The 15,265-nt window shown below is 43.7% G+C and overlaps 2 protein-coding genes across 3 annotated transcripts in view; both read right to left on the reverse strand.

The window, feature by feature from the left end:
* Positions 1 to 15,265, reverse strand: part of LOC132211130 (ubiquitin-conjugating enzyme E2 R2-like) — a 920,533-nt gene that overhangs the window by 587,200 nt on the left and 318,068 nt on the right. The gene's annotated exons all lie outside the window — the stretch shown is intronic.
* COG5 (component of oligomeric golgi complex 5) overlaps positions 1 to 15,265 on the reverse strand; it is a 196,409-nt gene that overhangs the window by 18,980 nt on the left and 162,164 nt on the right. Inside the window, exons 18-19 of the mRNA XM_059655688.1 lie at positions 12,309 to 12,546; positions 6,035 to 6,111 (exon numbers count right to left, since the gene is read on the reverse strand). Coding sequence (XP_059511671.1) covers positions 6,035 to 6,111; positions 12,309 to 12,546 — 315 coding nt within the window. The remainder of the gene's footprint in view (positions 1 to 6,034; positions 6,112 to 12,308; positions 12,547 to 15,265) is intronic.

Consider the following 15,265-nt stretch of genomic DNA (forward strand, 5'->3'; position numbering starts at 1 on the left):
TTACAGTTATGAAGTAGCAACGAAAATAATTTTATGGTTGGGTCACAACATGAAGAACTGTATTTAAAGGGCCAGAAGGTTGAGAACCACTGATTTATAGGCAGAGGCAGTGGTGCATACTGACAACTCTCAAAAGATGGGACCTAAAATATTCTTTGCAGACTAGAACTAGATTTGACCTCAGAATACAGTATGCTTTCATTTTATTTCCTGATCTTGTTAATCCTAAAGTCTTTATCAAATGGTTGTCCAAGTCCTATCAGTTGAAAAAATGCTAAGACCTATTCAATAGATTTTTGTGGATTCAATATGACTGTTGAAATGTATTGGCAGATAGAAAACTCTGTTAGTATTTTTCACTGAATTCAAGTTTGGGAGAATGCTCCATAGATAAGATACAATCCTATATAATAATAGAGAAACATGGTAATTAACCGTAGCTCCGACATGCTTCCCATTGGCTAATCAGGGTGATATGCTAATTAACTGCCAACCAAGATGGCGGCCGGCAGCCAGGCAGCTGAAGCAAACAGGAGGCTTCCCCACCTGCCACTGCCGGCCTCTGAACTTGCACTCTAAGAAACAATGTTGCAATTATAGAAGTTAAACAAAACCCAGAAACCTGCTTTGGGCCAGCCGGGCTTCAGCCAGCAGGACCACAAGAGTGTGTCAATTATAGAACCCAAACAAACCCAGATCCCTGCTTTCTGCAGCCGAGGTCTCAGAGCTGCAGCCAGGCCTCAGAGCTAAAGCCGGCTCTCAGCTCCAGTGACAGCCATAGAAGGTAAATAAATCCCAGAATAAAAAAGAAAAAAGAAAAAAAGGAGAAGTTGGGAGCTTCAGTCGCCCGCCAGCCTGACAACGGCCCTCAGCTCCTCACCCAGACTGGCCAGGTACCCCAGTGGGGACCCCTACCCTGAAGGGGGTGTGACCAGCTGCAAACAGCCATCATCCCCTCATCCAGGCTGGCCAGGCACCCCAGTGGGAACCCCCACCCTGAAGGGGGTGTGGGCAGCCTGAAAATGGCCCCTAGCCCCTCACCCAGACTGGCCAGGCACCCAGTGGGGACCCCCACCATGAAGCAACAAGATGGCGGCTAATTTGCATACTGAAGGCGGGTGGCAGCGGGCAAGGCTGCCCACGGTCCAGGACTCGGATCCATGTCCCGGCGGGCGGGGGGCAGCGCTTGAGGCTGTCCGCAGTCTGGGACCCGGATCCATGACCTGGCGGGCGGGGAGCAGCGCTTGAGGCTGTCCGCAGTCTGGGACCCGGATCCGTGACCTGGCGGGTAGGGGGCAGCGCTTGAGGCTGTCCACGGAACCAAGACACGGATCTGTGACCCTACCGGGCAGGGGGCAGTGCTTGAGGCTGTCCGCGGGACCAAGACATGGATCCGTGACCCTGCCGGGCGGGGGGCAGTGCTTGAGGCTGTCCGCGGTCCCGGGACCCGGATCCATGACCCTGCCGGGCGGGGGGCTGTGCTTGAGGCTGTCCGCGGTCCCAGGACCCACATCTGTGACCCTGCCGGGCGGGGGGCAGTGCCTGAGGCTGTCCATGGTCCCAGGACCCGGATGCATGACACTTCCCGGCGGGGCGGCAGCTCGCACAGGGGCGGAACGGCCGGGGTTGGGCAGGGCAGGACGCCTGGCTTGCACCCAGCCCCAGTCACTCTGGGCAGGTGAGCAGCACAGAGAGCCTCTGGACAGGGGAGGAAGGCCGGCAGAGGGCGGACTGTACTCCCCACATGGCGGTGGTGACAGCTGTGAGCGTGCCAAGCGGAGCCTGCAGGCTGAGCTGAAGTAGCACCTGCAGGCCATCAACGCCCAGGAGTGGCTGCGCAAGATCTGCCTCCTGGCCCAGAAGGTGCAAGATCGCAGGGACAGCCACCGTGACGGGCCAGACTGACGTCCTCCTGGCCGCACCATGGGGGTGTGCGGATCTGCAAAGCCAGAGGCCTCCGGTGTGTACATCCCCCCTTGGCGTGCGAACATCCCCCAGCACACTGTCACCCTCCCGCGCCTGCAACAGTTGCAAGCCAAGGTGTGCACAAGTTCCCCCCGCCTCTCCACCGCACTTCCATCAACTCAGCATGCCTAACACCCCCACAGGATGTGCACACATCCCCTCTGATGCACTCAACGTCCTTTGGAGAGTGTCTGGGTGCTGAGGGTGGGCGCCTGTGAAATGACAGTGAGAGGGCGGAGTAGTGATGCCCTGTTCCCATGGAGGCCAGTGCAGCTAAGAGATCACCTCTGGGGGGTTAATGCAGGTGCTGAGGCGGGAGCAGATGCAGACAGACACACCTCGTGGGTGCGGGCGGCCCTCGCTGAGGTGCCTTCGGTCAGCGTTCAAGATCAAGAACCCAGAGGCGGAGAGGAATTCCGTCCTCTCAGTGAAACAGTGGGAGAGTTGGGGCGACTGTAGAGGAGGAATGTGCACTTTGCTCAGCACCCATGAGCAAAGGCTGCCCTGACTGAGCCTCGCTTGCTTGGGGCCTAGCGCACTCCTGCCAGGCAGCGGGTGACAGGACGTGCTTTTCCAAATTAATGAGAGAAAACGTTGATTCTCCTGCTGCCCACGAAGGTGGAAAGTGAAGTGGGGAGACATGTGGGGAGTGAGCGAGGTTCCCTGTCTGGGAGTTCCAAATATGCTATTGGTTTCTTTCACCGCCGACTAGAGATATACAGGGTGTCCCCCCAAAATGTATACACACTTTGAATACCTACTAATTCCAATGGTTTTAAGCATAAGAAAGAAACAACAATGGAGCTGTTATCTATTAAAAGTGTGGGCACAAATAGGTAGTTGGACATTCCGGGAGGGGTCTCAGATTGGAGAGGGTGAAGGCCAGACTGAGGGGCCCTCCCCCACTCCCCCACCGCCAGTGCACGAATTTCGTGCACCGGGCTACTAGTCTATCTATATAAAAGGCTAATATGCTAAGTGTCCCTCCCACCATACGACTGGTCACTATGACGCACACTGACCACAAGGGGGCAGATGCTCAATGCAGGAGTCTGCCAAGCTGCAGTGACTTCGCAGCAGTGGTTCTTGGGCGATGCACCCCGGAACCAGAGAGGAGGGAGCCTGATTCCTCACAGGCCATGCGATTCCACCTTTGACTGTGGGTTATGTTGTTGCTGGGCACTGTCAGCCACAAACCTGGTTTACTGCACACTTGCGTTTGCGTTCCACACCCTGTACGACAGCAACTTTGCAGAGTGCCCTCACCCACTCCAGGACCCCTCGGGGGATGTTGGAGAGCTGGTTTCAGCCTAATCCCCGCAGGCCAGGCCAAGGGACCCCACCTGCCAGAGGTACCCTGCTCACTCCGCAGACACCAAGAGGGACCACAGAGGTTGGCTCCAAGGCACGTCATGCCCGTCTTGCCCAGCCCCGCCCCCCCAGCCACCTTCTAATTAATTTCCTTTCAATGTGCACAAATCCGTGCACTGGGTCATTAGTTATTTTATAAGTGCTGAGGAAGCTCAGGTACACCAGAATCCCAGGAGAAGAGGGCATAAATGTTCATAGTTGTAGAGAGGAGCAAACCCTACTGCTGTTACTAGAGCAGCTAAATTGGAAGTGCTAAACTTCCTGTGAGAAAGGTGAGAAACTGCTGGATGCAAACCATTAGTGAGTCATGAAAGCATTTAGTGGGTTAAAATAATCAAATAAAAAGAAATGTCAGAGCATATCACACGTAAGAATAATGACTGCTTCATGACACACGAGTGGGCATGTGTGTCATGTGTGGGTCTGAGTATGCCTGCATGTTTGCACGCAAATCGATGCCAGACTGATACAGAATAACTCTTACTGTAAGTCATGGTCAAAAGTTTGAAACCCAATTAGATTGACTATTGTTCCATGAGAGAAACTAGAAATAAAAAACAGGCTTTTTTTTTTATTATACATTGATCAATCATTATTTTTTTTTATAAATAGGTACTAGAACAGTGGTTCTCAACCTGTGGGTTGCGACCCATTTGGGGGTCGAACGACCCTTTTACAGGGGTCGCCTAAGACCATCGGAAAACACATATATAATTACATATTGTTTTTGTGATTAATCACTATGCTTTATGTTCAATTTGTAACAATGAAATTGGGGGTCACAACATGAGGATCTGTGTTAAAGGGTCGCGGCATTAGGAAGGTTGAGAACCACTGTACTAGAAGGTGTCACTATTCAAACTAAAATGATCCTTCAAAGTCCTCTTCTCATATGAGAATCTTAAGTGACTGTTTTAACAGAATTGGTCTTATGTAAAACCCTTATATCACCATACTGTGACACAATTTTTTTTTCTTAAACTGATTTTTAAAGATAGGAGAGGAGAGGGAGAGAGACAAAGAAACATTGATATGAGAGCAAAACATGGATTGGCTCCCTCCTGCACACTTCCTACTGGGGATTGAGCCCCACAGCCCAGGCATATGCCCTGGCCGGGAATCGAACAGGACTCCCTCTTCAATCAACAACCTTAAGTTCTCATATATCAAGTGACATTACACCTGAATTTCCTTATTATCAAAAACTTGGATGAAATAGGAGAGAAAAATGATTATTTAAAGGACGTGCCAAAACCGGTTTGGCTCAGTGGATAGAGCGTCGGCCTGCGGACTGAAGGGTCCCAGGCTCGATTCCGGTCAAGGGCATGTACCTTGGTTGCGGGCACATCCCCAGTGGGAGATGTGCAGGAGGCAGCTGATCGACGTTTCTCTCTCATTGATGTTTCTCTCTATCTCTCTCCCTTCCTCTCTGTAAAAAATCAATAAAAATATATTTTAAAAAAAATAAATAAAAAAAAATAAAGGACGTATTGCTTATTGATTACTCTAGTTTCCAGTACTGAGTCCATTTTTAGAAAGCCACATGACTAGACTCTCCTTTTTTATTTTTAATGTATTTTCTAAAAAAAATATTTTTCTTTGTGACTGGACTCTCTTACTTTATCTTCATAGAAATACATTCAAAGACCATTATATAGGGTGGGGCAAAAATAAGTTTACAGTTTTTCATATAGAAAATAATAATTAATAAATAATGCAAGAATAAATTCTGTGTTTTGCATACTCACAGCTATAAACCTATTTTTGCCCCACCCTGTATGCTGTTGGACATTATGGATAGTTTATATGAAGGCTTCTCATCTGGTATGCCATGGCCACAAAATAGTGATAAATATTATGGTGATCCCCTCAGCCCTCAGGGATGGTAAGATACCATCTGAATGTATACATTTTCTCTGTGTGCCATGATGTGAAAAAGTTTGGGAAGTGATGGCTTATTGAAAAAATAGCCACAGGAACATCTTATCTTCTATAATCTGCGATTGAAGACACCAGTTATCATGCAACTCAAAATTCCTTAAAATCTGAGTTGGTAAAAAACCTATCTAAGCATTCAGCACTGAAAAGTATTTTCCCTTAAATTGGTATATTCTTACATTATGAGTATGAACTCACTGTTTTTCTTTTTTAACTGATTTTTAGAAAGCTCAATTCTAAATTTTGTGCTCAACTATACAAGTTATATTCAGTTTAACTACATTTCATCACTAAACACTTCTTTTAATATTCTATTCAATAGTTTTGCTATAGAATGTAACCTATGACCTACTTATAGAAGTAGATTGGATTGAGAGTGATGAATGAATGAAAATTTCAGAAAAAGATGTCTATATAATTATGAACTGTCTGGTATTGTTCAATATACTTCTGTAAAAATGGAATTAAAAAATTCCCCTAGAAAGAACATAATCAAATTTACCATCTCAATCTTGTGAATTGTAACTCAAAATCACACACACACACACACACACACACACACACACACACACATTCATTAGTCACTGCATATAATTCTATACAGGTTTCTGGTTTGCATAACTTTTGAGATGAACCATAGGAAACTGCCATTGTTGTAGTTCACAAAGGAGTTAAATGTTGGCAATTTCATACAGCTAAACAGGATATATCTGCAAATAGATATGGATATTTTAACAGCAATAACAGGATTATGTCTCACCTAAATGACCTCAGCATTCGATAGGACTTTCCTAAATCAGATACTCTTCTGCAGAACGGACCCACAGCCATCTCCATCTGAAATATAAGAAGAAAGCACTTATAGCTTTTAATGCCAGAATCCTAAGGTGAACTGGAGATACACCTGGATCATAGAAAGTTGTAGTTTGCACTAAATTTAATTTTATCTTGACCATGAGGCAAGTTTTAAAAGTCAATCAAATTTATTAAAAGATAAGAACTTAGATAACTTTTGTGCTTATTTAGTAAAGGGCATAAAATGAGACGATTCCTTCAAGAAAATACAAAAATATTTTTGGTTATGTAAGAGGAGAAAGTTTAGACCTTTTCTGCATTAAAAAGATCAGAAAAAGGAAGGTGTGAAGACGGACTTTGTGCTATATTGTAAGTAGGCATAACAAGCTCTTTTATATTAAATATAAATAATGACAATTTTTACCAGGCTGGCTCAAGTGATTAATGCACGGACTCTGGAGGGAGCACATCTGTGTAAGAATTCCAGTCTTCAATGACTATTGTGTGGCCCTAAACTTAAACTCTAAGTTCCAGGTTTCTCATCTTTCAAGCAGAGATAACATCTACTTCATACAATTATTCAGATAAATAGATAATTCCATACATGCACAGTGCCTTACATATATAGTAAGTCTCTTTAAATGTTGGCAATTATTATCAGTATTTTTTAAACTTTCCCTCATTTATATGCTTAGTAAATTTGCATTCAGACAATAATTTAGCAACTATTGGTTTCACTTCTCTTTATTTTCCTCCTTTGACTGGAAATTTTATTTGTCAGTAATTGGAGATTTAGGCTACCTGCTCTTTACCTACCAATTGCATATGCAAAGTGTTTGCATATGTGGCACTCAGAGGATGCTGTCTCTCCACTCCTGGTGTAAAGAGGACCATCCAGTAAAGGATGGGTTAGAAAATAGTTGAGTACAAGGCTGCTCCCCAGTAATGCAGCATCTTTCTTCAAGAAAAACATGCAAAAGGAAAGTGGGGGCTTCCATCCTGCTGGCCATTTTTCTGAAAAACTGTTCAAATCTCCTTGTCATTGGAAGACCATGGAGACCTAATCAATCCCTATTTTGAGAAAGATTTTTGATTCCCAATCCATTGCAGACAACAAGCTAGACATGGGGATGAGAAGATGAATGAGACTGTCTTGCTTTCTCAAATTTAGCAAAGAAGGGGATATATTTATCTAAATGATATAATCATTACTCAAAAATCCCAAGGAAGATGTGTGTGTACACATATATGCACATATATACATACATACATACACAAGCATACAATGATGATTATTCAGCAAAATGACACGTGGTATCAAATGTATGAACTGAGTGTCAGGGGAGAACTGGAGGGCAGGGTCCTTCATAAGGGCATGAGGGTGACTTCTGAGCAGGTGAATGTCTCTCTCTTTTTTTGGTTAATCCTCACCGGAGGATTTTTCCCATTGATTTTTAGAGAGAATGGAAGGAGAGAGACAGAGAGAAATTTATTGGCTTTGTACTCGCCCCAACCAGGGCCACAGACCAAGCCTGCAACCAGGGTATATACCCTTGACTAGAATCAAACCTGGGACCCGTCAGTCCCCAGGCCCATGCTCTTTCCACTGAGCCAAACTAGCTAGGGCTGAACTTCTCTCTTAACACAGACACAGAGTATACACTAGAGCAGTGATGGCGAACCTTTTGAGCTCGGCGTGTCAGCATTTTGAAAAGCCCTAACTTAACTCTGGTGCCATGTCACATATAGAAATTTTTTGATATTTGCAACCATAGTAAAACAAAGACTTATATTTTTGATATTTATTTTATATATTTAAGTGCCATTTAACAAAGAAAAATCAACCAAAAAAATGAGTTCGCGTGTCACCTCTGAGACGCGTGTCATAGGTTCGCCATCATTGCACTAGAGGAAAACTCCATTTTGAAAAACTTGCTAAAATAGAGAAGAATAAATAAAAAGATTCTTACCAACAATACAAAACAGAGCAGCTTTGAGCTGGTGCACAACTCAAAGGACAGTGGGTGGTGGGCTGTTCGGGGGGCCTGTTTGTCTATTCTCTGTGGGAGTTACTGGTTTTCTTCAGAATGTGTCATTTGCTTTACACTGAGCACAAAGGAAAAGTGTGATTATCATCTATCTGAGTTGGTAATTCCAGTCATGTACCTGTGTGCGCGCGCGTGTGTGCGTATGTGTGCAAGCACGTGCGCGGGTATATATGTTTTTTACAGACTGAAATTATGTGAAGTATTTTTCATAAAAGCAAATAAGTGGCTGCAGGGAAAAATTACAATATAAAAGAATATGACCTCGAATGGCTGCGTAATCTATGATGATGCAGGAGATTTCTATGCCATATGACAATTTTAAAATGTTAAGTGCTTAAAATTAATTTCTCATCCATAACCATTTTCTTCTGCCAGAATTCCATTAAATAATAAAGGCCATGCTTCTAAAGGGCAGAAGTGTTACTCTGAGAGGAGGTGACCCTGCAATTAGCTGTGAATATAAAAATGACATGTGCAACTGCCTCTCGTCAGCTCCCGTTTGGAGGGAATGAGCGGTCAGCTGCAGGCCCGGAGAACTAATTACATAGCTGCTCCTTCCCCACCACAGACATTTGGTTAACCACAGGGCATTTCTGGATGCTCCCAGGACACACCTGCCCTGATACTGTTCATGAGAAATGGCAATAGGAATTAGAAGAGAAATTAGAATCTTGATTATCTTGTTTTGTTTTCTCAGTTTGTATTTCTAGGCAAAAAGTGAAACGTAGATATAAATGTATACTTCAAGGACACTAGAAGACCTATAAGTAGAAACTGCGAGAAATACCCCTGAGTACCTATTTTAATGGTAACACCAGCAGTCATCCATTCCCTCAGGCAGAAACAAAACAGAGAAGCAGAGGGAGTGGTGCTTCAGAGGACATTGTGGACAAGTCCCTGAAGGGATCCGGAATGAGCAGAGCCCCATGGCCTTGGACAAGTTAGTGCTTTCGACTGCTGTGCGATGAGTGTAGACACAGAGACCATGTGGTCACAGTAGGGAATTAATTACCTGTAGGAAACCACCTTGTGCTGTGACCTGATTCCTACGGGGCTGTGTGTTGGGTACTTCCTCACCATGAACCCTCCCCATGGCATCTTGCAACCATTTTCTCTTTCACCTGTGCAATGGTGTCAGTGGGGAGAAGTTAGGATTCCTAAAGAAATCTTTAAAATATATCATTATCTACCTTTGCAACTGGACCTTATGCTAAATAATCAGTATTCCCAAACATACTCCAGTGGTCTCTTCTTGAGCAATTTCTTTTTCTGTCATTTATGCCTGAATAGCAGATATTTTTCTCACAAGAACTATTTTCAAACCCACAAAGGATTTGTGTATTCCTGATTCCAGTGGCCTCAATGGCTTTGTTTAATTTTGAATACAGTTTCAATAATGAGGCAGTCTATGGGCTTTCTAGTCCCTAGTTGATGCCTGTCATTAATATAAATGCCAGGGTGACGCTATTCAAGTGTTTTCACTGACCCCAGAAAAATGCTTCCACCCAAGTACGATTCTGAAAGCTGAGGTACAACAATACATAATTGCAGTTGTGGTAAGACAGCAAATCAAATCAAATAAATACTCCAAATTCACTTTAACTTTTAAAATATGGGTGAGGGTGGGGGTAACAGCTGCATAATATTCGCCAAAATTACTCGTCACAAATATGATGATGGTAGTACTTCTACCTGTCTTTCCTGTGCCCACTACCCACAGGCCCAGGAAGCCATTCCCCAGGTCAATGGAGGGAAGTTCTAAAACCGGGGCACACTGTACAGGAGTGAACAAAGAAATCAGTACCATACAGACGGCAGCAACCAATGTCATTACAGGACTGGAACATATACTATTAACACTGAGGAAATGCTGTGTTGTAAATGCCTTTTCTCTATATACTTAAGAAATGAAAAACAAAGGATGCCTTAGAACAGTGGTTCTCAACCTTCTAATGCCGCGACCCTTTAATACAGTTCCTCATGTTGTGGTGACCCCCAACCATAAAATTATTTTCGTTGTTACTTCATAACTGTAATGTTGCTACTGTTATGAATCGTAATGTAAATATCTGATATGCAGGATGTATTTTCATTGTTACAAACTGACCATAATTAAAGCATAGTGATTAATCACAAAAACAATATGTAATTATATATGTGTTTTCCGATGGTCTTAGGCGACCCCTGTGAAAAGGACATTCGACTCCCAAAGGGGTTGCGACCCACAGGTTGAGAACCGCTGCCTTGGAGCATATAGGTGTTTCATTTACATAAAGGGAAGGAACCTCAGAAAATGTCTGGTTTACTGGGCAACATGTTTTAAAAAAAGAAGGAATGCCAAATAAAATTCGTAATGATGAAGTTTTAGGAAGGTGGGGGCTCAGCCCTGCCGTTGGATGCTATGCATTTTGAGCAGGTGCTTGCTGTAGTAGGAAGGGTCAAAAGACAACATTTTCCATCCTTCAAGACTCATAGGGAACATATTAAAATGAGAAGCAAAAACAAAAAGCGCCTTCTTCCTACAGCACTCTCCTCTGGCCATCTCTGCTGCCACTCTAATTGGACTTGAAGTGCTGCCTCCAGCAGAGTGACTCAAGAACCAGCTGGAGCAGAATGCAAATAAACTGGTGGGGGAGGGAGCTCACAGAGAGGGGAGGGGAGGGGAGGGGAGGGGAGGGGAGGGGAGGGGAGGGGAGGGGAGGGGAGGGGAGGAGAGGAAGGAACAAAATTAAGAAGGAAAGGGCAAAAGAAGAACAGGCACTCATTTGCATATAGCTCATAACATTTTTAATAAATAAGAGCAGGTCTTGGTATGTCACTGTGTCTTCAGTTCAATAACAGTCTGTAAACCCAGTGAGGGACAAGTAAGACAATATTATATATAATTCTCTTTAAGCTGAAGTTTGCCTGTAATAACAAAGCAAAATGTGCAGGTGCCTGAGAAGGAAGCTTATAAAAATGGGAAAGGTTAAAGGAGCCACATAATGATAACGTTCATTTCTATTTTCACGCTAAGGCTACCAAAGGCGCATTTCTCAAAGGATGGCTCTTTACTGTGGTCTATTGATCTCAGGCATATCATTTGGGGATAATGATGACTTATTTCTAGATGGACTGATATGCAAAGAGCCTAGTTCTTGAGACATTATATTATGTACCTGGTTCCTTTTGGTGGCTCTCTCAGGTAGGAGGGAGCACGGCCAACCACCACCCTGTATAAGCAGCCTGCCACATTCTTTCCTCCGGGCAGAAAGAATAAACCAAGACCTGCCCATAGACACACAGGAATACTTAGGGACATTAAATTTTGTCTGTCTTTATGAGCGGCGGGGGAGGGGAGGCGCAGGGGCAGGTCTGGGAAACCACTATGAATAATCCATTTGAATAACTATTTAGTCTAGTAAAGCTAACAACTTTGAAAGGCTTAAAAATGATTTCACCTTTGACATGCTACATATATGCGAATTATCTGATTCTGAATCTTTTAATAAAAGTGTATGTTTCTTTTTGCCTCTGATACTATTAAAAGGCTTAAAAATATGTCTTAAAGGACAAAGAAAAAAGTCCTTTTTATAAAAGCTGACTGTGGTTCTGTTATTTTAATGGCATTTTACCTCATTCACATCACATAGCTTGGAATGATTTCAAGCTGGTCATATACAAAAAGGGCACTCTGGTTAATACAGGGGCCCAAGTGCTCAGACGCTGTCTCCCCGCCCACTGTGCAGCTACAGGCATTAAAGCACTGTCTTGGGTGGTGAGCTGGCACCAGAGTGTCAGATGTGCTGGAGAGCTCCTTCTCTTTACAGAGTTTGAAAGGTAACTTTCATTGTCTGCATTACTTCCTAGCAATTACTCTTATCAATACTCCCCTGCCCTGGTAGGACAGTAAAACCGTGAGAAAGCTCCACATTATATAAAAGTAGGAAATGTTGCCTCACTGTGGAATGAGTGACTGCACCTTAACCATGAAGTATCCAAGATGAGTGATGATTCTTTTGTTAAATTAAAGAAAAAAATATCTGCTATGAAAGTACCACTAAACTTTTAAAATTATTATTAGCAATTAGGTTTAAATAAATTTATTGTTTTCATCTCTTTAAACTACTGAAGAAGACATATTTAATCTTTTACTTAACAGAGAATATTGAGGCTGAATGTTTCCCCCTTTGTAGCTGTGCATCAATTTACCTGTGCAAAATCAGCAGCAAGTCGCATTTTCCCGCCTTCACCGAGAGGTCTTATGAGACTGGCATTGCGGATAAAAAGTTCAATTGCTCTTTGGGCAATAGCTTCCGTGTTGTCAAAGACAAAATCCAAGCACTCGAAGTGTTTGAAGTAGTCACTCATAACCCTGGCAATGAAACCTTGGAGCTCCTTCATGTACAGAGAACAAGGGACATCAGGCCTCCCTGAGCCAGGTAATGGCCTGCAAAAGAGAAAAACAGCCAATGCACTAAAGGAACTATTTGGCTTTTGTTCTCCCCTCTGCCAATCAATCCTGAGCATTTTTCCCCCTTCTGGTGCTTATTTTTATTTTTGCTAAGAGTTAAAGGGCATATAACAATGCTTACATTATATTCTAAAGGTTGTTTTAAGATGTTAGGAGGATTACTGAGAGAATCGTAGAATCCATTTACCTAAAGATTTTTTTTGGGGGGGGAAATCTTATTTATTGACTGATTTTAGAGCAAGAGAGCAAGAGAGAAACATCAACTTGCTGTTCCACTTATTAATGAACACATTGTTGTTCCAATATGTGCCTTGACTGGTGATCAAACTCAAAACCTTGGTGTATTGGGACGATGATCTAACCAACTGAGCTACCTGGCCAGGGCAGCTCAAGAGTATTAAAAATGAAATAGACAAGCACATGTCTTAGATAATGCATGTGAGTGCCTTACATACTCTTTGACCTCTAAGGACTCTTCCAGATTTATAACTCTTCATCCACTCATATGTTTTACCTGGTTAGTGAATTGAATAGTGGGTCCTGAAATAGCATTTTACACTTTATAAATGCTGCCTTTCCCAAACAAATTCTTGGCAAAGATGATTCTGCTATGGTCCTATTTAATCTGATCTGTCCAACAGTAGAATTCTGACTGTGGAATTGGTTATGTAACAATACGTATCGTACGCAATTTTTCCTCCCAGTTGATGAGATTTGAAAAGGCTTTTAATTGGGTCAATAGATGATGCCAGCTGATGCTCCATGAAATACTATTTATGTGTTTATAATTGCTCTTTAAAGAATATATTCAAAGAATGTGAAATATTTATAGGAAAGAAGAGTTAAATCAAAATTAGAACTCACCTGATATTAATTAACTAGCCAGTGAGATCACTGGCTACATAATACTGAATCGTTTTTAAAATATAAGTTAAGTGTTTCCACATTCTGAGAGTGACATAAGAAAGTGGCAATGGTCTAGAGAAAAACTGACTCAAATGCAGGAGAATGAGGTGAGCTTATTTTCATATACAGCAATGGTTATTATAAGTAGGATGCTTTCAGAAGCAGATAGGAATAGAGTAAGTAGTTAGAAATTCCATTCAAGCTCAGGGACTGCAAGAGACACACAGGGAAAGAGTAAGTTGTGTGGATTTAGGGAGAGAGCTATTTTCCCCCTGCACCTGACCTATGCCACCATGCCTGTGTTGGTCCCCCATGCCCTAACACACATGGCATTAGTCTGAAGTACTGCACTAGCTGCACCCTGGTGACTCCAAGGCCCTGCCCTGCCAAGCTGGCACATGGCTGTGGGCTCTGCTGGTGGCGACCAGCCTGGGCCTGTGCTGAAGTATTTCCTGAGAAACGCCTGGGGAGTCCGGGTGGGCTATGGGGGTGACAGACACAGGGAGAGGCTTAGTTCTGTGGCTTACGGTGAAGGCCTTCTGCCTGCATGCCTGATGGGTGTCACCTTTCCTCTACCTTGCCCAATCTTAATCTGCTTTTGCCTGATGAACTCGACTGGCTCAACACTAATGGCTCTTGAGACTCCATGCCACCACCACCACCAACCCCCAAGCAGATGACGGCCGGCTTTGATGTACCCAGAGACTTCTGCTCAGTGGCCTCAGACCTGGCACTGGTGCTGAATTTCAGTCTGTATTAACCTGGTAGCCTTCTAGTACCTCCCTGAGAACCTAAATCACACAACTCATATATTACCTACGGCTCTTTCAGTGGCTGAGCCTATCAAGCAGCAGCAGGCTGCCAAGTGCGTTGGGCCTTTTGCTGATGTGCCCCAGGCCTGGTACTGGTGGCAGCAGGCATTGGTACACAGTTTGGCCCATCCCATGTGCATTCAGGCAAAGCACAGACAACTACTAACTGTGGATCACTTTGTAACTCCTAACAGGGAGCCAAGGGCAGGTCACAGGCAGCTTCTGACATTGACCTACATAGGAGCCAGGATACCAGTGGCTCCCTTCAGACCAAACAGAGCATGACCTCATTACCTCCACAAGAGGCACACCCAAAGGGAATTCTCCACCTTGCTGGGATGAATTCTGTGCCTGGGGTCTGCCCCTACACAGCAGCTCATAAACTGTGGTCATGGCCAATCATCACTGACAACCTGAGAGTCAACCACACCCAGGGACACACCAATAGCTAGCGAAGCTCAACTACACTATGAGGACTCATAATGCACACAAGAGCCATTCCTGGAGCACCCCCTGGTCCTATTAAACAAATTTTAAATACCAGGAAACCATGTTGAGAATTACTTGTTAGATAGGAAGGAATTCGTAACCACATTATAGATGAGGTTGGGGCTGGCCTAGAACAGCGGTTCTCAACCTGTGGGTCGCGACCCCTGTGGGGGTCGAACGACCCTTTCACAGGGGTCACCTAAGACCATCGGAAAACACATAGATAATTACATATTGTTTTTGTGATTAATCACTATACTTTAATTATGTTCAATTTGTAAGAATGAAAATACATCCTGCATATCAGATATTTACATTACGATTCATAACAGTAGCAAACTTACAGTTATGAAGTAGCAACGAAAATAATTTTATGATTGGGGGTCACCGCAACATGAGGAACTGTATTAAAGGGTCGTGGCATCAGGGAGGTTGAGAACCACTGGCCTAGAAGATAAACCTGATTTATTCCTTTTACCTAGAAGAAG

Source organism: Myotis daubentonii, chromosome 10 (genome assembly GCF_963259705.1).
Source record: "Myotis daubentonii chromosome 10, mMyoDau2.1, whole genome shotgun sequence".
In the NCBI taxonomy this organism is placed as follows: Eukaryota; Metazoa; Chordata; class Mammalia; order Chiroptera; family Vespertilionidae; genus Myotis; species Myotis daubentonii.